Here is a 23,775-nt window from a genome sequence, read left to right as displayed (position 1 = left end):
TAATATCTGCAAAGCACAATTTCCCACCCCCTGCCTATGGCAACTTGGGAGAAGGTCATGGAAACTTCATGAGTTGACAACATAAAGGACTCAAACTTTACTACACAATATGAAGATCCTCGTTACTTTTACCCATCTTATTCAAATGCAGGTTTTGAGAAACAAAAAAAAATGTGTTGCATACTGTAAGTGCACACGGTTTAGGACAGGGGTGTCCAACCTTGGCAACTTTAAGACTTGTGGACTTCAACTCCCAGAATTCCTCAGCCAGCAAAGTCCACAAGTCTTAAAGTTTCCAAGGTTGGACACCCCTGGTTTAGGATGTTGTTTGAGATCATGTGGTTTATTTATTTCTATTGGCAGGTCTTCATTTTGGACGAAGAGGAAGTTTGAGGGAAAGTTATACTTGAAAAAGAACCGTGTTGTTACTGTATTTGTAATTTGGTCTTCTACTCAATATTTGCTTTCTACAAGTCAACCTATGAGATAAATTTAATTAAAATAGGTTTGTTTATTTCTTTGTGGAAAAGTCCTCTGTTTTTGTGAACCATCTTTGACTTCAAAATTATATTTTTTTCAACAATTTCATTAAATATTATATTATATAAATGAAATTACAAAAGATACATTAGAGAAAAATTGATTTTTTTTAATTTAAAATAATAAAAAAGTGCAGAAAAAAGGAGAAAAAAATAAAACAATGAAAATAGAAAAATAGTAAAAGGAAACCTGCCCTTCATCCCCAACAAGTATAGTTAAGATTAAAAACTTATCACTACATCCTAAAATAAATGCATTACACTACTTAGGCACTTCTGAGCTACAAACCTTTGCCCATATGAACCAACCTGCCTGCAAACTCAACTTAGAAGGTGCCAGAGGTTGGTAGAAGGTGAGATGTTTGGACTTGCAAATAAAACACATTTACAAACAGCAACTCAGAATAAATTTGTTCCTAAGTAGAACACTGTCTATAAAATCAAACAACTGTTCATTCCTTACTTTCCCCCGGTTTCTATGAACCCATCTTTAAACCTCACCTCTTCCAAATAAACAGTAAAAGGTAGGGGTTATCAAAAATGACAATATAAGTATGACAAATTGTATCTTACACCCAATCTAAATCCAATCTTTATCTCCCCACCTTTCCTCTCTTTAAATAATACAAATTCAATTCCACTAAAAAAAAAAAAAGCATTACCAGAAACAGCCATTTTCATCGAATACCAATCCCAATCCCGCCAAGATAACAATTCATAACAACCTTGGTCAAATAAATTAATTTTTTTTCTTATTTCTCCATACAGTCTATTACCATGTATTTCTATCATAGCTAATTTCCTTTGCAACATAGATATTCTGAGAATACTGACAATATTCCAGCTTCAGAGTGAAATTGACTTAGCCTTTCATAATTTGATAAATTGTCAAAAATTTTAGTGGATCGTTAAACTGTAATGGCTATTTCATTGAACTTGTCGGGTTAAAGAAATACTGTTTTCTTCGCAAATCTGAATAATTAGATAGCAGTATAGAAATATGCGAAGTGCTTGTCTAAAAATGGAACAGAGAAAAAGTAAATATATCTATTTTCAGCATTTTTAAACTTGCTGTATGTGAAGCAAATTGTACTAGATTAGTTTATAAATTGACATAAAGGATGCCAAGTTATAAGCTCAAGGGATATGTTTCTTCTAAGAAAGATGACTTTGAGGCTGCTGGGAATTAGTTATTTGTGATAAGGAGTTGTCTTAACTAAAGGAATATTAGTATGCCTGAACATTCTTTTACCTGTGAGGAGAGGTATTTGCTACTGATTTGTTGAATCATTTTGATATCTGTTTTGGTCACTTCTTTATTTGCTTTTTGTATTTTATTTTTCCATAATTCACTTGAACACGTCTTTTGTATTCTGTGCAAGAAAAAGATTAAATAATTGTACATTCTTCTGGTATTTTCCAAGGAAACGGTCATTGATTTAATTGGATAATTCCTTTGGATATAGATGGATTTCACCTGGATCAGGACTTCTACATCTAATTTAAAAGGTGAGGGGGCACGCAGCGCTACAAGGGAAAAGATACTTTAACACAGAACATTTGGGCAACTCCTTAAGCCAATTGTGCCTTGATACTTGTGCAACTGCACAATCCTGGGAAAAGACATACCTGCTTTAAGTTGTTGCCTATAGATACAGTATGATACAGTACACTTAATTCAGTAGTGGGATTCAATTTTTTTTTACTACCAGTTCTGTGGGCTTGGTGGGCATGGCAGGGGAAGGATATTGTTGGTTCTTGGAATTACTCAAAATTTCCTCTACCAGTTCTCCAAAACTGGTCAGAACCTGCTGAATACCACCTCTGACTTAATTCACTTATTTGTGTATTCTGAACCATCTATTACAAATAATTTATCCTTCCTTCATCCCCCCTCCCTTTTCCAATCTATTTATATCAGATGTATTGTCTGTTACATTCTATATTTTTCAAAAGGTCTGTTCTCTTATCTGTTTAGCACAATAGGAATGACATGGCATTTTCAGCGATATAAGGAATTTAAATGTTTAATTCTACAAAGATTCCTTCTGTTCAATATCAGGTATAAACAGAGGGACATGGAATGCACATGGGATGAAGAAAATAAGGAACACTTATTTCACATAACATTGAATAAATTGGATGGTGCATTAAAACAATTCAGGTTTTTTGGGGGGACAATTAACTCTAAATAGTATGGGAATTATAAGACAGTCAATTCGTTTATAAATGATTAAAGTAAAGGTTAAGAAAATGCTGGTAGAGGTATGTTTAATGAAAAAGATATTTATTTTCTAACCTTTCCAGACTGACAAATGTGGCTTTCTGAACTTCATTAATATCCATTTTAAAGATGGAATGAATTGATATTTTCTCTCTAGGCCACCAACATCACCTAATCACTTTGCCCCTCTCTTTGCTAATGTTATGGTAATGAAGCCTTCAAATCTGCATCTGAAGCTTTTTAAGTTTCTGGGGGAAATAGTGTAATTGAAAGTACAGCTCTCAAGCTCTTTTGTGAATAACCAAGCAAAAAAAAATAAAAATTCACATTAGTATGCAACAAGTTATAATTTTATGGTAAATCATGCCACTAATTATAATTTAATCAGATAGCACAGAATAATTCATTAATTTAAAAACGTCATTTACAACTTTTTGCTCAGTGTTAGTAATTTATGTCATGATAATAAAGCACAATTTCAAATTAGTCAGTCTTGGTAAAAGCCGATCCATACATGATATTTCAGATATCCGTATGGCCGTTGACATTTCATTGTTGGTATTTACTTCAAATGAATAAATTTAGGCTGACCTCAGCCCTTTCAGGAAGGCCAGGTCAGGTAACAAGACTCTGCAAGGACTACAGAAACTTCATTTTATTGTTAAGAAATGTAATAACAGAATCTTGAAAGCTTGATAAAGATTCAATCTTCCCTTCTTATCCCAAAGAGGATCAAGGCGGGGCAATCTTGAGTTCCTTTCTCACCCTGTCCTTTCTTTCAGCAAGCTGGTTTTACATAATTTTTTGAATTACTTCTTCAAGGTAATTCCCATAATCCTCTACAGATGATTTGAATGATGTATCCAATCAGTACTAAGTTTTATATGATATGCATACAAAATCATTTCAAAGAGCAGGGTTGTTAAACTTGTGGCTCGCGGACCAGATGCATCACATGCTGACCACACCCATGCCCAGTTTAGTGAAGGGCAAAAAGTCATGATATGTCACATGATGCCATCATGATGATGCAAGTTTGACACCCCTGTCATACAGCATCCATAATCGTAAATGAAACAAACAAAATGTTAAATGTTATTATATTTATGTAGTTACTTACCAAGCCCATCTAAATTATATTAAAGTAACCAAAATATCTTTACAATCCCCCAGGCACTTTTGAGTACCCCTAATGTTTGGAAATTGAAAATTGAAAAAATTGACACATCCTAGCGGGGAAATGGCTATTGTTGATAAACTGGTAGACTGATTTACCATGACTAAAAAATATCTGTTAACAATGAGACTGTGAACTTAATAGGATTATCTCTTCTCAACTCCCCTACTTCCAAAGATAATATGTGTTTACATTAAATGTTTAATTATTTATTTATCATATTTAAGAACTGCCCATCTCCCTCACAGACAGACTCGGGGCAATATACAATAAAATATTAGAAAGCATAAAAACAGTATATAAAATTTAACAATATCAAGAAAAATGTGCATTAAAAAAGACTACCATATATACAAATATTAACCCCAGTTAAATGCTGATTAATATATTATAACAATATTAGTTTCTCACCCCTTGCAAAACAGGCCCAAAGAATTTTAAATTACTTTGAAATAGCAATAAAACATTGATATCATTTATAAAAGGAGTGGCACCAAAACATTCCATCAACTCTACATACACTACTTCATTCCCATCGTAGCAACAGTACTTAGATTTATATACCGCTTCACAGTGCTTTACAGCCCTTTCTAAGCGGTTTACAGAGTCAGCATATTGCTCCCAACAATCTGGTTTACCCACCTTAGAAGGATGTAAGACTGAGTCAGCCTTGAGCCCCATCAGAATTGAACTTCAAACTGTGGGCAGCCAGCTGTCAGTAGCCTGAAACACTGCATTCTAACCGCTGAGCCACCATGGCTCATAATATAGCCAAATGCTTGTGGGGAAGCTTATTGAATTTGGTGAGATGGGCAGATAACCTCTTTTATGGGTCACTAATAGTTTAGTTAATCGAGGAATTGTCTATTCAGCTTAATTTTGGGAATTTACAGTATTGTCATTAGAGCAATTATATCCTACCCTAAAAGGCATTCAAACTGTGTGGTTCTGCCTTTTATGAACAGCCATCAGCAGGAAAGAACAATAAATATCTTGCAGCTATAATACCTTGGTTAAATAATCATGAAAGCTGTGGAAAAAATGTGGACAGCTAGGATGTTTCTATAAAAGCAGACAAATGCAGGCAATGGTATTTCCCCTGACATTCTACGGAAGTGAAAGTTGAAGAGGCAGAATAGAAAAATTATGGACTCTTTTGAAATTTGATGCTGGGGAAAACACCTGAGAATAATATGGTCAGGAAAGCAAGCAAGCAAACAGATCATGAAACAAATCAACCCAGAGATTTCACTTGAAGCACAAATGACCAGACTCAAATTATCTTACTTCAGAAATATTATATGAATAGCTAGGCTTCTGAAGGAGGCTTGAATACTGGGAAAAGTAGAAAGAAAGAGAAGACAAACAGCAGCCAGATGGGTGGGTTTGGTTACAGTGGAGATGAGTGAACCATTTGCACACCTGAAGTACCAGGTTAGGAATAGATCATCATGTGATTGCTAAGAACCAACGGCAACTTGATGGGATATAGTCAAATAATCACTGTTGGAAATGACTACAAACAAGGCAATATTCACAGCTTAAGGTATGCAAGTCTGCCATCTTTTCACTAAGCTAAGAAAGTATAGAGTGTCAATATTATAAATGGACACCCAATCAATTATTTCTTTATAGTGCTACTATATATCCAGTATACTAAGTGGTACTTCCTAAATGAATGTGTTTTCTATACATGGACATTAGTAATGGCCAAGCAATCTTATTCTTGCCAATGCAATATTCCAATTGATAAAGTCTGTATAGCATTAGTCTTCAAAAAGAGTGGAGGGGAAGAGACAGATTAAAAAAAACAACAACTAGCAATACTAGGATGATTCTAAAGCAGATAATTAGCAATTATTTTGTAAATAAGCTGAATGAAATGCTGACTATGAGAAATCTTCATGGATTTGTCCCAAACAGATTAATCTTAGTTCTGCAGTGACAAATAAAAGCCAATCTCCATTATAGCTAAATGGGCAGATCATGTACAAACAAAATGAAAGATACTAATGTAATATGTATGTCAAAAAAATTCTAATGGGGAAGAGATGAGTTACTTTTTAAAAGACCATAACAGAACAAAGCATCTTTATATGTGCAAAAATGTAAAATTTAACCAAAAGCATACACTGAGGCTGTAAGAAATATATGAAAGTACATCCTCCAACTGAAAATAAAAATTAATAAATTTCTGTTTCTCTATCACTTCAAAAGAACACTATATTCAGAAATTCCTTACTCACTAAAACTGGACATTTGATTCATTTGATACCTTAGGATTTTAAAGTAGACTGATGAAGACTCACACAAATTTTATTCTGGGTATTGAAGTGGACACAGTACCTAGTTGGTTGGTAGCTAAGAAATATCAACATCAACACTGTCTTTGTTATAAATGGTAATTTGTTGGATAATACCATAGCTCCTTTTTGTCAACTTTTGAGATAGTTTGTCCTCAAGCACCAACTAATAATGAAATTAATTAACCTCTGTTTTATAAAGGTTCCTTTTATTTCTTATTCTAAATCAAAAGGCAATAGCAATCACTTGCTAAGGATACTATTAACCAAAAGACTCCGCAAAAAAATGAATGTGCTCTCATCATCCTGGTATGTCGCTTTCTGCAGAAAGTGCCAGCAGCATTTAGGGTAGTCTGAGAGCAGAGTGATTGGTAACACTAAAAGAACAACAAAACAGCAAAGCAAAGAATGCTTTGCTATTAGTAGCACAATTATACCCTTAAATGTTCTAAAAGATGCACACACATCCATAGATAGAGATGATAAATAGATACTGCTGCAAGATGCATGCAGAATTTACAAGCTTGATCCTATTTCATAACCTGCAGCCTAGATTTAGAATGGAGTTAGCAAGCCAAAATGTGACAAAAATGTCTTTGATAGAAAACCCATGAAACAAAATGCTATACAGTTTGAAAATAGGAGGGGAGATTGAATTGACAACAGCGTAAAAAGTTTGCATATTAAGCCAATGGCCATAGATTTTATATTTCTTTTTTGTCAGTTAAGGAATTTCAGAATGTTGCACCTTCATCTCCAATGGCTGTGATGCCAGGATACATTAGAAATTTTCTTGACCAAATGTCTTTTCTAAAAGGACTACAATACTCTTGTCAGAACAAAACTGAATGAAAAGAAATTTCCAAAAAAGTAAAGGAATCATAGTTTCTGTTATATTTCGATATACACGGAATAAATTCCAAATGCTGGGTCTTTATTTTGCAAAAGAGATGTTGAAAAATATTGATAAGGATTAAACAACTCAGGCTATAAAATCCACCATGGATTTCAGTCAAAGCAAATATAGGGTCTATCCAAAATGGATTCCATCAAAGCACAGATGGGCAGCAATGAATATTATCTGCCAATGTGTCTACTCAACAATGTGCACAAAGAAAAATAAATATGGATAGAAGTATTGAAAAAAAAAGGTGTGCATATTTCACACACACACACACACACACCCATTATATTCCCTTTTGGAACAAGCAACATTTTACAAAGCACTCAGGAGAGAGTAAGTATTAGTAAGCAAAAGAAATTGAAAGAGATAAGCCAAAAGAAAAAGAAATGTACCTGATTTAATTTACCACAATACCATTTATTGTATTTTTCCACCTTCGTATTCCTTCCTTCCATCACATCTATACCCACTTCATCAACTGCATTTTGTTTTCAAAACATCATTAATAAACTTAATTATCAACACAATCTATTCACTACCTTCTGAATCTCAACCTTCCTCCTTCTCTCAATCCTTATACTCTTATTTCATATGTTTGTCTTGCAATTTCTTGCTATTAATTTTCTCTGTAAGATCAACAACCTCAATATGCATCTTTCTTTTACTTTTGATTACAGTTCATGTTAATTCATCAACCATCATTCTCGAGCACATCTTTTTGGGTTGTACTACACAAACTTAAATACCTCATTTCCACAGGAACTAACTTTTATGTTTCTTCTGACACACCTAGCTCTCACTTCCATATAACAGGAGGAGCACCTACAATACATTTTTGTTTCCTTGACTAAACATTCATTCTCAGAAAAGACCACGAGACCCATGTTCTTTCAAGCAGCATTTGCATGTCTTAATGTTTCTCCAGCTATTTTCTCATCTTTTGAAATCTTTTTTCCAAGGTACAAACAATTAATCTCCTAACTTTTTTTTTCATCGGTTAAGTATAACTTAATATGCTTAATTCTTCCAATTACACACAACTAATTAGGAATTTATTTTCAGGTTTGTAGTTATGCTCCTTAACATTTAGTCATTTTATCTTCGAAATTAGAGTTTTCTACAAGCAATGATAATCATCCTTTGAGTCTCTTACAGCATGGATGTATTAGTTGTAAGATTTGATCCATATATTTAGCTGATAATTATTTAACAGAATAGTAATAGCAATAGCACTTAAACTTTACAGTACTTTCTGAGCAATCTACAATGTCAGCAATGAACACTAAAACTACTTTTATTTAGTTTGGCTAGTATAAGAAAACCTTGAAAATCTGATAGTGCTGTATGTACTCTTATACAGATCATCCTTGAGCTATGATTGCTCATTCAATGATTGTTCAAAGTTCTGACCGTGCTGAATGAGGGCAACTTATAACAGGTTCTTTTGGAGTTGCGGTGATCATGTGATTGTAATCCAAGCACCTGGGTGCCCAACTCAATAATAACATCTTCACAATGAGCCACCGTCACATGATCACCATTTGTGATTTTCCTGAAAGCAAAATCAGCGAGGAGGCAGCAAGGAAGGTCTCAAGTTGTTCCCACTACTTTTTCTCCTGAGGAGCCTGCTATGAAGGACCTCATAATCCACAGCCCTCCTCCATTCTGAACTCCATATGGCATAATTGTATAACTATCGTGCATAACTGTTTTTTGTAGGAATCTATGCCTATGCACCACTGTATCTTATAAGTATTTATATAGGCATTTTTCTTCTCTTTCTGCAGATTAGGCTGCCAGCAATCTTCACTGGTATTTTTACCCCCAACCCCCCAATTGTTTTAAGAAGGAAATAATAAAAAATGATTTTGTATTAATTGCTGATTTGGCTTTCCTTTCACAAAATCATTTGATTCAGTTCATAATAGAATAACGCTGTATATATTGTTTCAAATGTTAATCCTTGATAATAGCTACTGTAATCATTTTAAGTGCTTATAATGTGACTAAAATTATCATGAGTTGGGCATGACTTTTGTTCAGTTATTAAGTTTTTATCATGTCAAATGAAGTGATTTGTAGCAAAAAAAAAAGCTTTTTTAAAAAAGGATTTAAAAAAAAAACTTTCGTGCAATGTGATGCCATGCAGTGTTATTTGTTTTCTCTAAAGAAAAATGTTAATGGTTGTCATAGCAGAGATATTACAGAAATTATAGATAATGAACCAAAATAAATTCCTATTGAGAATTGCAAATATCACTTTCAAAAGGAAGCGACTCTGATATGAAATTGACATTCACATTGATTTATTTTATAAATACATTTATTATTTATTTTATATATTTATATATCAAGTTGATTTGCTGACTATCTTGCGGTTCAGGTAACTCTTATATTACTAAAAGAGTGGATGTACTTAAAATGAAAGTGTAACTACTGTATTTCAGCTAAGGATTGTGAAAGTATCATTTGAGAAGTGATTATACCCAAAATAAAAAGTGAAAACATGAAAACATATGTGAGTTTGATACAGGCACACAAAATAATTAAGACAGGGTAAGCAGCTTCCAATGAAAGATCCATCAAATCACTATGCAATACAATTTGAAAGCAGCATGAATTAATGCATTTAATCCAAAGGAAAGAAGAAATGGAGGAACCTCATTTATCTCAGATATGAGTTTCACAATAGGGATTGTATTAAGAAGACATAATACACATCAATGCATTTTAAGATGTGAGCTTATGATAACAATTTTAAGTTCATATGAAGGGATAGAATTCTTCAGAAGCCCAGCAATGAAGTATTAAGGTTTTGAAGGTCATGGTAGCAAGGCCTAGCTGTTGCACTATATACTAGCAACAGGTATTGGTTGGGTGTAATTCAGGGGTGGGATTCAAATTTTTAACAACTGGTTCTGTGGGCATGGCTTAGTTGGGGGGCGTGGCTTGGTGGTCATGTGACTCAGTGGGCATGGCTTGGTGGTCATGTTATTGGCTGGATGTGGCCAACTCAATCGAGGCACGCATCTCCTCGCCTGGCCTCTCTCTCATGACTGTGGGGATGCTGCAACAGTTGTAAGTGTGAAAAATAGCCATAAGTCACTTGTTTCAGTGCCATTGTAACTTTGAATGGTCACACCACACAAGCAAAGTACCAGCAAAGGAGGGGAAAAAAACTTCAGAGAAGTTCCTGAGACAGGAAGTCTAGTCCTGCCAAGAATGTAATAAGGGTTAACGGAGAGGCAGTTTCTGTAAGCAACACCAGAATGTTTCCTTCCTGCCTTCCTTACAGGATTAGGCCAGTAATTTCTTCTAACAACCGGTTCTCCGAACTGCTTAGAATGTTAACAACTGGTTCTAGATAATAGGTGCGAACTGGTAGAATCCCACCCCTGGTGTAATTCCACCTTTTCTGTATTCTTACTTTACTTGTTACACTTTTTTCTTGTCTTCAATAGGTGGTGAACATACCTAATATTCCATTTTCCTTCTGTTTTCCTGTGAGATGAGTTGGGATGAAAGACAGTGACTAACCCAAGATCACTCAGCAGCTTTCATGGCTAGAGCAGGACTAGAACTCAAGTCTCTTGGTTTCTAGGTCACCACCTTTAACCATTACACCAAACTGCCTTTAATCTCTTACTTACATTATTCTAGAACAGGGGTCTCCAAACTTGACAACTTTAAGGCTTGTGGATTTCAATTCCCAGAATTCCTCAGCTAACATAGAAACTATGGAGAATTCTGGAAGTTGAAGTCCACAAGTCTTAAAGTTGACATGTTTTGAAACCTCTGTCCTAGAATTATATCAATAGAATCACCTTTCTGTCCCATTAACCCAGACAGCATTTCACCAAAATTGTTAGATCATTAGGTATATTCAGAAAACTCAGCCTTTTAGGATTGACCAATTTCATAGTTTCCTGAGCCCTGCAAATATGAAATGGCACATCGATGGTACCATATTATTATCAGTGTTTTATCCGGTATACTCTTACAGGTGAAACTCGAAAAATTAGAATATTGTGCAAAAGTTCATTTATTTCAGTAATGCAACTTAAAAGGTGAAACTAATATATGAGATAGACTCATTACATGCAAAGCAAGATAGTTCAAGCCGTGATGTGTCATAATTGATATGATTATGGCTTACAGCTCATGAAAACCCCAAATCCACAATCTCAGAAAATTAGAATATTACATGCAATCAATAAAACAAGGATTGTACATAGGACAATATCGGACCTCTGAAAAGTGTAAGCATGCACATGTACTCAGTACATGGTTTGGGCCCCTTTTGCAGCAATTACTGCTGTTAAGTTTTAGCAATGAGAGGCTGAACCAGAGCATGAGTGCAACAGTACTTTATTTTACAAATAAAGGGCTGACCGTGCTTGCCAAGCCTGGAACTGGCTCACAGCAATCAGCAGCCAGTTGGACCCCGCAGCCTGCTTTTATAGCTGGCTGCTGGGGAGAACCAACCAATGGGGAATGGGGGAATAACGCCCACACAAAGTGAGTGGACCTGAGTGAGAACTCCTTGAGTCCTCAGGACATAACACCCCTTCCCCCCAGATGCGAACACGCATAGTCCTTGAGGTAGATGGGAGGTTTGTGTTGGCGCCCGGAGCGGCGCAACTCGGGAACATTGTCTGACTGTTCGGTATCAGTCTGTGACGGTTGAGCTGGCATAGTGTCGCCAACACTCTCTCTGGACTGGGCATCCTCGGAAACCACCGGGTTGGTTTCTGGGGTCAAGCTCTCGAGGGTTGGATCCGGTTGGTCAACTCTCTGGGCACTGTCGTCCGCGTTTGGGCTGACCGGAACGACCGCTGGCGCAGACTGGTCACTGGGTGCGGTGTGGCTGGGTGGCGGATGAGACGGTTCCCCTTCGACTGGAGACTCTGGATTCTTGTTTGTGAGGTTGCTGAGGCGCCTTCTGAGTTGGTCTATGTGTCTCCTCCAGACGCGACCATCCTCCAGCCTTACTCTATACGATCTCGGCCCGGTGACGCGATGACCTCGCCCGGAATCCAAAGTGGGTCCCCAGCGAAATTCCTTGCGAATATCGGCTCCTGTAACATAAAATGTCTAACCCCGAAGTGGAAGCGAGGGAGAGTCAGGGCAGTATTGTGGGTGCAGTCTATCTAATACAGTCCTCAGGCGCCGGCCCATCAGAAGTTCCGCTGGGGACTTATTGGTGACTGTACAGGGGGTTGAGTGCTGGCTCATCAGGAACCGTGAGAGTTTGTGGTGCCAGTCATCTCTGCCAAACCTAGCGAGGGCCTCTTTGGTGGTCCTGACGGCCCTTTCAGCCAACCCATTACTCGCAGGGTGAAATGGGGCTGTGAAAATGTGGCGAATGCTGCAAAACGGCTGAATTCTACTGATGCAAACTGTGGGCCATTATCGGAGACCAAGGAGTCGGGTAGTCCATGTGTAACGAACAGGCGCGTTAACACGTTGGTGATTGCTAGTGTGGTGGTCGTGGATAGCTGCGCCACGTCTATCCACTTGGAATAAGCGTCCACGACCACTAGGAACATCTTTCCATGCACGGGGCCGGCCAGATCGATATGGATTCTAGACCAAGGGGCGCTGGCGCTCTCCCATCTGGTAGGGGTGGCGATGGGGGGAGCAGGACGGGATTCCTGGCAAATGCTGCAGGAACTTACCCAATTGACAATGTCCTCGTCTAGACCCGGCCACCACACGTAGCTGCGTGCCAACGCCTTCATTCTCACAATGCCGGGTGTCCCTCGTGCAACGCTTCCAGGACTCGGGTGCAGCGAGGTCGGAATGACCACTCGAGTGCCCCACAGAAGACAACCCTGCAAACTGGACAGCTCCTGCATGCGAGTCTTAAAGGGTGCGAATTTGTTATCAACATTGCCTCCCGGCCACCCCCTCCTCACCCAGTCGAGCACCTGGGCGAGCGTTTGGTCTGCCTTGGTTTTGGCGGCGATGTCAAGGGCGGTGATGGGAAGGTCCAACTGGGTGATTTCAAAAATGGCATTGACAGGAGCTGGGTCTTCAGCCGGAGCGGGTAAGGGGCAGCGACTGAGCGCGTCAGCGTGGGATAGGGTTTTGCCCGGGCGGTGGATAAGTTTGTATGAGTAGGCCGCTAGGAAAAGTGTCCATCTTGTCATCCGAGGGGAGAGGACTTGAGGTGTCTGTTTGTCGCCGGCCAGTAGGCCCAGGAGGGGCTTATGGTCGGTGACCAGTTCAAGAAGTGGCCAAAAGGAATTCGTGAAACTTTTTCACGGCTGCAACAGCTGCTAGGGCTTCCTTGTCTATTTGGCTGTAATTTCGCTCCGTGGCCGAGAGCGTCCTGGAGAAAAAAGCGATGGGGGCCTCGGCGCCATTGGCGAGTCGGTGACTAAGGACCGCCCCAATTCCAAAAGGGGATGCGTCTGCTGCCAGTACTAAAGGAAGGTTGGGGTCGAATTGTATGAGCACTGCCTCTGACGTAAGTAGTGATTTGACGGCGTTAAACGCCTGGTCTTCTTTGTGCCCCCAGTGCCACGGTGATTTTTTGTCTAGTAATCTGTGTAGGGGTTCAGCTACTGAGGCTTTATGGGGCAAAAGGATGCATAAAAGTTTAGGAGCCCCAAGAAAGCTTGTAGCTCCGTTTTGGAGGTCGGTGTGGGAGCCGTGGATCGCCCTGACCTTGGACTCCAGGGGTGAATGCCAGAGGCGTCAATTTTATAACCCAGAAAGTCCACCTGTCTAGTGGCAAGGCGCATTTTTCTTTTTTTAACTTGAGGCCATGCTGTCTGAACCTCTCTAACACTGCTCGCACTCTCTGGAAGAGTTGGGGTCTGTCCCTGGCCGAGACCAAGATGTCGTCAAGTAGGGTACTACACCAGGGAGGCCCTGTAAAATCCGCTCCATGAGGGATTGAAAAATACCCGGGGCAACACTTACGCCAAATTGGAGACGCTTGCATCGGAAGGCACCCCTGTGAGTGACGATGGTCTGAAGTTCGCTGTTTGGTTATCAACAGGGAACTGTTGATATGCTTGAGACATGTCCAATTTAGCAAAAATACTGCCCAGTTCGAATGTGTGCAATAAGTGCTGAATGACGGGCACGGGGTGGCGCTAACTTGTAAATATTTATTGATTGTTGTCTTGTAGTCCGAGCAGATTCTCAGGCTACCATCTTTTTGAGGGTGTGACAATGGGCGTCTCCCACTTGGCGAAATCTGTTGGCTCAATGACCCCTTGTTTTAGTAGTTTATCCAATTCAGCGTCTAGTTTTGGTCGAATAGCAAATGGAACTCTACGTGGTTTTAATCTGATTGGGACTGCCTGGGGGGTCAACGGTGAACGAGATGGGGGTTCCATTATAACACCCCAGCTCCTCGCTGAACACATCTGCGTAGTCAGCGAATAAGGAGTCAGTGTCTGAGGTTGAGACAGCATGGACTCCTGTTAACCCTAGGCCGAGGTGGGGAAACCAATCGAGCCCCAATAAGGTGGGTAGATTGCCGTTAACTACCACTAGAGGTAGGTGGCCTTTAAAAGCTCTAAAACTGACAAAGAACTTGCCTCTGCCGATCACGGGAATGGCCTTCCCCTGGTAGTCCTTCAGACCGAACTGGCATCTCTGAAGCCGGGTAGTAGATAGGCTGGGGTGGAGTCTCTTGAGGGTGTTCCACGAGATTATTGAGAGCGCTGACCCTGTGTCAACCTCCATGTGGCACGGTTTACCTTCTAGGGAAACGGAGAGAGAAATTTTACTAACAGAGTGGCAAGTCGCCTGGCAAGGCAGTGCGTGCGACAGTTTAATACTTGCCTCTGTGGTCCCGAGTGCGAGGACGGGGTCTTTGTGCAGCGCTTTGGGGGCTTGGCAGACTCTCGCAATGTGCCCCCTCTTATGGCAGTTGTTGCAAGCGGCTCCTTTAAACTTGCAGGTGGCCCTTTGATGTGATCCCCACAGGCTAGGCACAGGGTGATGTGCTTGGGTGGACCGGTGTATTCTTGTTTGGCCCCTACCTGCGACCGTCTGTCATTGGTGAGGCGATGGACATCGTTCTCATCGTTGTGGCCTTCCTCCGCTTCCACCTCTTCGGAATGGACTGGGAACGCTGCTAGCTTGGCGCTTGGGCCCTGAATTTCGGTGGCTGAGTTCGTTGCTAGCTCGGCTGCTAGGGCCTCCTCTACCGCTTGCGAGGTTGAGGTCTTTTTAGCTAGCAGTCGCCTCTGTAGGTTGAGATCCTTGACCCCACAAACTAATTGATCGAGGAGCATGTCCTCCAGGTATGTTCCAAACCCGCAGTGCAGGGCTGCTGTTCTGAGGGCGGCCATATATTGGTTGATGGTCTCCTTACTTGATTGCTTCCTCATTCGGAACGTGAACCTCCTGGCGATTTGTGAAGGCCTGGGAGCGTAGTGGTTTGTGAGGATCTCAAGCAACTCGGACCACGGAACGTTTTCATTCTCTCGGCGCCACGAGTGCTGCAGCGGTATAAAACGGTGGCTCCGCAGTAGATTAGGAAATAGGATTTTTTCCGATGCTCTCCCGCATCCGACAGGCCGACCGCATCGATGTAATGATTGAAACGGTTCTTATACGATTCCCACTTCTCTTCGTCTGGTTTAAACGCCGGGAATACTGGATTGGAACTCATGGTGCTGGAATGGCTGGGCTACCTGCGGAAAAAATCTCTCTGGGACTACGAACGCTCGTGAGTTACTAGTGATATCAGCTCTGGAGAGGTTTTTTGCTACCCTCTCTTTCTCTCTCTGGGTTACCACGTTGGCTGCTAGCCGTTGGAGGTGTCTTGATTCGCGCCAAAAAAGTGGGCGTTAGTGACTCTCTACAGCGCTGTGCTGTGATTCCTACTGGCTCGAAATTCAAATGACACCCGTTTGAATTTCGCGCCAAGTGCAGAGCGGCTGCGGCTCGCAGCGCTTCACTTTCCCGTGGCGGGCTAACAAGCGGCTACAGACGCTTCTAACTATTTGACTCAGACCGCTTTCTCTGGCTGCGGATCTGCGTTTGCTCTTTTGATCGCTCGTTTCGCTAGCTGACCGCTCTCTCTGGCTGCGGATCAGCGTTTCCCTTGTCGCCAGCCGATCACTCTCTCTGGGCTGTAGATCGGTGGCTAGTGACTCAGCGGTTGCAAGGTGCTTCTGGTAGCCATCCCATCCTCGTCGCCAGTGTTAAGTTTGAGCAATGAGAGGCTGAACCAGAGCATGAGTGCAACAGTACTTTATTTTACAAATAAAGGGCTGACCGTGCTTGCCAAGCCTGGAACTGGCTCACAGCAATCAGCAGCCAGTTGGACCCCGCAGCCTGCTTTTATAGCTGGCTGCTGGGGAGAACCAACCAATGGGGAATGGGGGAATAACGCCCACACAAAGTGAGTGGACCTGAGTGAGAACTCCTTGAGTCCTCAGGACATAACAACTGCCTCAATGCGGCCTGGTATGGAAGCTATCAGCCTGTGGCACTGCTGAGGTTGTGGAAGACCAGGATGCTTCAATAGTGGCCTTCAGCTCTTCTGTGTTGTTCAGTCTCATGTCTCTCATCTTTCTCTTGGCAATGCCCCATTGATTCTCTATGGGGTTCAGGTCAGGTGAGTTTGCTGGCCAATCAAGCACAGTAATCCCATGGTCACTGAACCAGGTTTTGGTGCTTTTGGCAGTGTGGGCAGGTGCCACGTCCTGCTGGAAAATGAAGTCAGCATCCCCATAAAGCTCATCTGCAGAAGGAAGCATGAAGTGCTCCAAAATTTCCTGGTAGATGGCTGTGTTGACCCTGGACTTAATGAAGCACAGTGGACCAACAGCAGCAATGACATGGCTCCCTAAATCAACACAGACTGTGGAAACTTCACACTGGACTTCAAGCATCTTGCAGTGTGTGCCTCTCCATTCTTCCTCCAGACTCTAGGTCCTTGGTTTCCAAATGAGATGCAAAAGTTGCTCTCATCAGTAGCAACAGATCAGTTCTGTTTTTCTTTAGCCCAGGTAAGACACTTCTGACATTTGTTGTTCAGGAGTGTCTTGACAAGAGGAATATGACATTTGAAGCCCATGTCCAGGATCCGTCTGTGTGTTGTGGCTCTTGATGCACTGACTCCAGCCTCAGTCCACTCCTTGTGAAAGTCCCCAACCCTTTTGAATGGCCTTTTCCTGACAATCCTCTCCAGGCTGCGGTCATCCCTGCTGCTTGTGCACCTTTTTCTTCCACACTTTTCCCTTCCACATAACTTTCTATTAATGTGTTTTGATACAGCACTTTGGGAACATCCAACTTCTTTTGCAATTACCTTTTGAGGCTTTCTCTCCTTATGGAAGGTGTCAACGATGGTTTTCTGCACAACTGTCAGGTCAGCAGTCTTTCCCATGATTGTGATTCCTACTGAACCAGACTGAGAGACCATTTAAAGGCTCAGGAACCCTTTGCAGGTATTATGGCTTAATTACCTGATTAGAAGGAGCCTAGAATATTGAACCTTTTCACAATATTCTAATTTTCTGAGATTGTGGATTTGGGGTTTTCATGAGCTGTAAGCCATAATCATATCAATTATGACACATCACGGCTTGAACTATCTTGCTTTGCATGTAATGAGTCTATCTCATATATTAGTTTCACCTTTTAAGTTGCATTACTGAAATAAATGAACTTTTGCACGATATTCTAATTTTTCGAGTTTCACCTGTATATTTAAGTAAAGTTTAAGACTTCATTTTTCCTGGCAACAACAATCCTATGAAATTGATTAGGATGACTCAAAGCCATGAGCTACTGAAGAGAGAATTTTTAGATTGAACCTAGAACTCCCCTGAATCATTCAGGGGACATAATTATTACCTTTATAATGTTTGGTATCCATCTGGCATAATCAACAGCTGTCCTTGGCTATTCTACAATTCTTGCCCTATCATTTATCCCACTTGCCTCATGTTTCAATTTCCTTGTTCATTTTATCTTGATTTTCCTCCTTCTGAGTTGGTTGCCTTTTAAAAATAATCTGAAACCTGCTGCTCTGTTATATAAATGGAAAATATGCATGTGGCTCTGCAGTTCTTTGCACTGTATTCCTAAAATTTGGTTGAACATTTTTAATAATTTAAAGCTTAAATTGAACCAACCAAATGGAAAAGAGCCCACTCCAGAGAATTGGACATATCTTCTATGGCTCTCAAAGGCAAATGATCTATTATAATCAATTATGTAGCTCAACAACAAAAGAATAATAGCATATGTGGGATTAGACTTTTAAATCTACACTTGGTAGAGAAACTAAGAATAGGAAAGAAAAGGACAAAGAATGGAAGATAAAATAAAGTATTGTATATAGCATTGGGATTTGTATTCAAAATGGAAGCATGTTTTCAGCTTAAAGTTCAAATTAGTTGAGATAGCCTTTTCTGACCTCCATTTTCCAGATGGCTGGAACCCAGCAATCAAACTTTTGGGTTTTTGGATGCTACTATTTAGATAGGTAGTTGGAGCCAATGAATGAATTACTTTATTCAGTAGTGAAATAATGAGATGTTGAATCTTGCCTCTCTTCTTTCCTGTGAAATGCAACACTACTTCTAAAATATGAACTCGGTGTCTTAACAAAAGACAACAAAGATCATGTAGTTAAAAGCATCTGTATGATTAATGCTTTTTATTAATCATTTCTTATATTTTTGTTGTTTTTTCCTTTTTCTGGAGGATAAACCATGCTTTGTTGTGCTTTTTGCATGTGCTATGTCACTACATGGAAGAATAGAAAGCTGAGCACTAGATTCCATTTAAATGGGGGTGGGTGATTAGGCCTGAAAACTATATGGGTGTATGCTGTGAAACCAATCAAAGTTTTTGTAATTTTCTGAAAAATACATAACAAGAATCTAGGCAGCAATTTATAACATATAGCTGGGAAAGAAAAAGAAATCACTGTGCAACTTACCACTTCTTCATGTGTAGCACCTTCTACACTTATGCCGTTAACCTAAACATCATAAAGGGAGTATTTGAAACATTAGGAAAATAATATGAAGCATTTAGTATAAGCATTAACAAGTAACATACTTTACAGTAAGTGTATAGAATCAACTGACCTGTATTACGGCATCTCCAATAAATAGCATTCCTGACTGGTCTGCTGCAAAATTATAAAAAAATTACAAATTACTTGAGAAACTTAAAATGGTTTATGCTGCTAACAAAATGGTTGTTTTTGTGAAAGTTGACCCTGAAACAGCATCATAATAATTCACTGAAAAAATTATATCATTTCTAATAAAATTATGAAAGCTTCTTTTCATTAACAAAAAATTATCCTATACGAACACAATTATGGTTTCTCACTAATGATAGATTTCATTAAAATATGAAGGAAGCATGATTCTTATTTTTTAACAGCATTGGTAATATCGCGAAGTAGGAATTCTGCTTCGTTTGTTCTCCCTGAAAATATGTCCATAGAATGTAAAAATCAAAGGAGATACGGTAGGAATTTAATTAAGTGTGAACTTGAATCCAGTCCACCAAAGTATTAGTTCAGCTCATAATTTGCATCCTTTCTGCAAAATATTGTGAATGCCAACTCATAGTGTACTGAAGAAGCATAAACTGCTCCACTACTTATTGAAAGGATAACACTCTTGTTTCATAGGCTACACCATATGAATATAAATTTCCATGTCTTTAAATATTTTTATTGAATATTTCTATAATTGGGAAGGGAATGAATTATTGAAAGCTAAGACAGTCAGTTATTATCTGTGAAGAATAAGTGGGATATGTAAAAGTTTTAGTAATTGGAAATTTCTACACAAGTTAGAGACAAAACTATATTGTATTATTATTTATTGAGATGATATACAGCCCATATTTTGCTCAAGTGAATCAGGACTATTTACAAGAATTAAAAACACAGACCCACAATGTATAACCCCTACAATCACTATCACTTGCAAAAAGCATAACAACAACACAGCGTATCTACCGACTTAAATGCCTGAGCAAACAGATTTTCAATGCCTCGCTTAAAGAGTTGGGCCATCTGAATATCCAGGGTGTTGCTGTTCCATAGAGTAGGGGCTGACATTGTCAAGACATGACTCTGGAGTCCAACAAGATGGCCTTGTTTAGAAGGACCCGGGGGCATGCTTTATTAGCTGTGATGGGGAAAAAGTTGAAACTTTTGGGAGAAAAGCAACCCCATAAATAGTCTGGCCCTATGCCATGGAGGGTTTTATAGGTGATAACCAGTATCCTGAATTGCACTGGGAAACTTTCTGGGAGCCAGTGCAGCTCATAGAGATAAGGTTTATTATGGTACAAAAATGCCAAAAATTGCCCATATTGCTGCATTATGGATAGCTGCACCTTCTGAGTGTTCTTCAAAGCACAGCACATCTCTCTCTTTTTTTGTGCCCTGCACAAAATACACTAACTGTATTCCCTTTGCCTTCTCTATATCCTAACAGATGTTGCAGTTCCAATTATCCTGGGCATGGTAAGGAAGGCTAAATATCTGGATTCTGTCCTCTAGGTTGAGAAACTCCCAGAAAAATTTGGGTAGTTAGCTGTTCAATTACAGCAGGAAAAAAAATTACCTGAGAATTGCTACATCCACACTGAACAGCAAGCATCCAAATGTCTGAAATGGTATTTAACAACGAAGTATAATGTTTCTATTTGATTGAAATGTTTAGCAGAGTTTCCATTCTTTATCTTTTGAAAAACTGGAGAGGACATGTTTCAGTACAGACTCTGGAGTTGCTTAACAAAAGGGACAAATGATCTGTGTGTATAGATTACAGATGTAGATTATAGCTACAGATAATGTATCTGTATGTATACATGCAGAATGAGGAACTTTTTATTTAAGATTTACATGACCAATCATTTATGAGTTGCTGCTTTTATTTTGAGGAAAACGAGTACATTCTGTACTGTCTGGATGGCAGGAATTTATAATTAGTGCCTTCTATAAAAAGATTGCTCTTTATTGTTCTTTTGCTTTGATTTTCTATATAAAGAATATTTTTCCTAAACATTTAAAAAAATGGAGAAAATTATAATCCAAATAACATTAGTAAGGTTTAAACCAACTATCTCACAGGAAAATGACTACAACTGAACATATAATAAAAGCTAAGCTTCATTGTCACTAATGGTTAGCAATTTGCTATTCCCTTGTAGTTAAAACTACTATGAATATTGCTGTAATGTTCTAATGTGAATGCTTGAGTGTTTCGTAGCTAAAATGGCAAAATAAATAAAGATAAGCAAAGAGAGCAACTGAAGCTGTTACACCAAATCATATAACCTTCAGCAGGCATATGATAGAATATAGGGCTCCTCTCTTAATCTCTAGGATATTATTTTTCTTTTATTGTTTATTTGTTCTTAACCCACCTTTATTATTTTGACAAATAAGGTTATTTGTGGATATTTAAACATATCCATCAACACAACTTCATCCTCCTCCTACTTTCTCCACCACAACAACAATCCTGGGAGGTGAGCTGGGTTGCAAGAGAGTGTGCGTGGCCCAAAGTCACTCTGCTGGCTTCAATGGCTAAGGCGGGACTTGAACTCATGGTCTCTTGTTTTCTAGCCTGGTGCCTTAACTACACCAAATTGGCTTGTGTTATCAATATATAGCAATACATTGAGTGATACAGATAATCCTCGTTTAATGATTGCCTCTTTTAAAGACTGTTGGGAGTTATGATGGTATAAAAAAAAAACCCTAGCTTTGCAACCAATCCTCATATTTATGACTGTCACAGCATCACACAATCACATAATAATCACTTGTGTGTTTCACAACTACATTCCCAAAAGCAGAGTTAACAGTATATAGTGAAGCAAGTTGTAAGTGATGTTGTAAGGCTGCTATGGTAATGTGATTTTTCACTTAACAGTTGTACACTGAACAATACAATTGCTGATCCCAACAGTGAGGACTACCTGTTATTATTTGGGCAGAAACTTCCTGTAAGCTTTTTGTGATTATTTATGTATTTATAACTAAGTTATTGTGGGAAAGCTTAATGGCACTTTAAAAATCAAGCAAGCAAGCTTTCAAATCTGTAATAACATTTTTTAACATTTCAGCATTAATAGCGAGACAACAAAACAGAACGTAAATTAGCCATCTGACTAATATATTCATAACATTTTACCTCATTCTTATGAATGACAAAACTGAATTATACTTTGGCTAGAAACAAATAATGGAATAATACTGGCAGAGGATACATATTTTAGTTCCCACTGATTGTAAGAAGACGATCCAAACTTTACTTTCTTGTGTCTAAACTTTGATTTCAAGAAATGTACTTAACTACTGTTGTTTATACCCCAATACCTCCATCTTTTTCAGTAATGACACTTCCAGTTTGATTAGAAGCTTCCTAAAAGCTTGTTCCTAGTGTCTCACTCTGAAATCCTAACATTTTAGACAGCAAGGGAAGCTTTCTTAAACTTGACAGGAATTGGTATGAGCGACAGAACTAGCAACCCTTTTCCTTCTCTTATTTCCCCACTTCCAATGTTTGCCTTTGCTCCACTTCAGTACCAGTGATGGATACAAGGTAGAACCGGTGATATAAGGATGTCACAAGAGGGGATGGGACCGTGTTCCTAGCCTGCTGATCTTTTGGTACTAGGAGAACTGTTACTTTTATGACCAAATTAGGTCTACTGGAGGTTTGACACACTCATCTGGACACATTAAAAATAATTTAAAAATTGTGTCACTGAATTTCAAGAGTTTAATTTGGTGTGGGTTCAGAGATCACTAAAAATGAATACTGGGAACTGCAACCATGAGGCGCGCTCTGGTTTTCTGGGAAAGCCATTATGCCTTCAATAGAGCTCAGAAATGGGGACATTAGATATGGAACACAGAGTAACGTTGTGTTCATGTTCATTCTTTGCTTTTATCTGTATGACTAAATCTGCCTTTGGAAGGGTGCCACAGTGGCACTAATGAGGGAGATCCAGGATCTCTCCTAACCCCTTATATCACATCCCATCCAATTTCAGGCTATTCAAGTGAGACTAAAAGTGGGAATGAAGGTTTACCTGCCAGGAATACAGAGCGGCTTGTTCCACAGAAGGTATCACAGATTAATAGAATGATGTTCCTCTTGTGATTTCTTGCTACCTCTGGATAATGGAAAAACTCATGCTGCCAACCTGATCATTTTATTTTAAATGTATTTTATCTTGTAGCTGTGTCCTGTTTTTTCCCAGATGGCACATCAATCAAAACATAGCTTCACAGATTTTATTTTCAGCCTCACAGTTAGTGTATTAGTACGGTGTTCAAATATAAGCTTACTGTAGCGTGTGATAAAATAGACTATTTGCAATACCAAAATATTAACCTGAAATAGCACTAAGGGAGAAAAGCAAGAAAGGATTAGGGATTTAAGTCCTTCAACGTAATAAACTCTGACCACACAATGGTGTACAAAGGACCTTCTTAAATGATTTATAAACTCCTAAAGCAATTGCAGTTTATTACACATATTCCACTCTTCCATTAGGCCGTCCAGCAGGGCTTACAAGGCTCCCCTGATCAAGACCGCTGCCAAGGACAGGCCTACAAATTGGTTAAGGCCATAATGGACTCTAAAGCAATAACA

At 39.3% G+C, this 23,775-nt stretch overlaps 1 protein-coding gene across 1 annotated transcript in view; it reads right to left on the bottom strand.

Annotated features, from left to right (window-relative positions):
* SNTG2 (syntrophin gamma 2) overlaps positions 1-23,775 on the bottom strand; it is a 180,892-nt gene that overhangs the window by 124,394 nt on the left and 32,723 nt on the right. Inside the window, exons 5-6 of the mRNA XM_026726560.2 lie at positions 19,225-19,268; positions 19,074-19,115 (exon numbers count right to left, since the gene is read on the bottom strand). Coding sequence (XP_026582345.2) covers positions 19,074-19,115; positions 19,225-19,268 — 86 coding nt within the window. The remainder of the gene's footprint in view (positions 1-19,073; positions 19,116-19,224; positions 19,269-23,775) is intronic.

This window comes from Pseudonaja textilis, chromosome 1 (genome assembly GCF_049901715.1).
Source record: "Pseudonaja textilis isolate UNSWEBS1 chromosome 1, rPseTex1.2, whole genome shotgun sequence".
NCBI classification, from domain to species: Eukaryota; Metazoa; Chordata; class Lepidosauria; order Squamata; family Elapidae; genus Pseudonaja; species Pseudonaja textilis.
The sequence above is the reverse complement of the archived record's forward strand: the minus strand, read 5'-3'. Positions and strand labels throughout refer to the sequence as shown.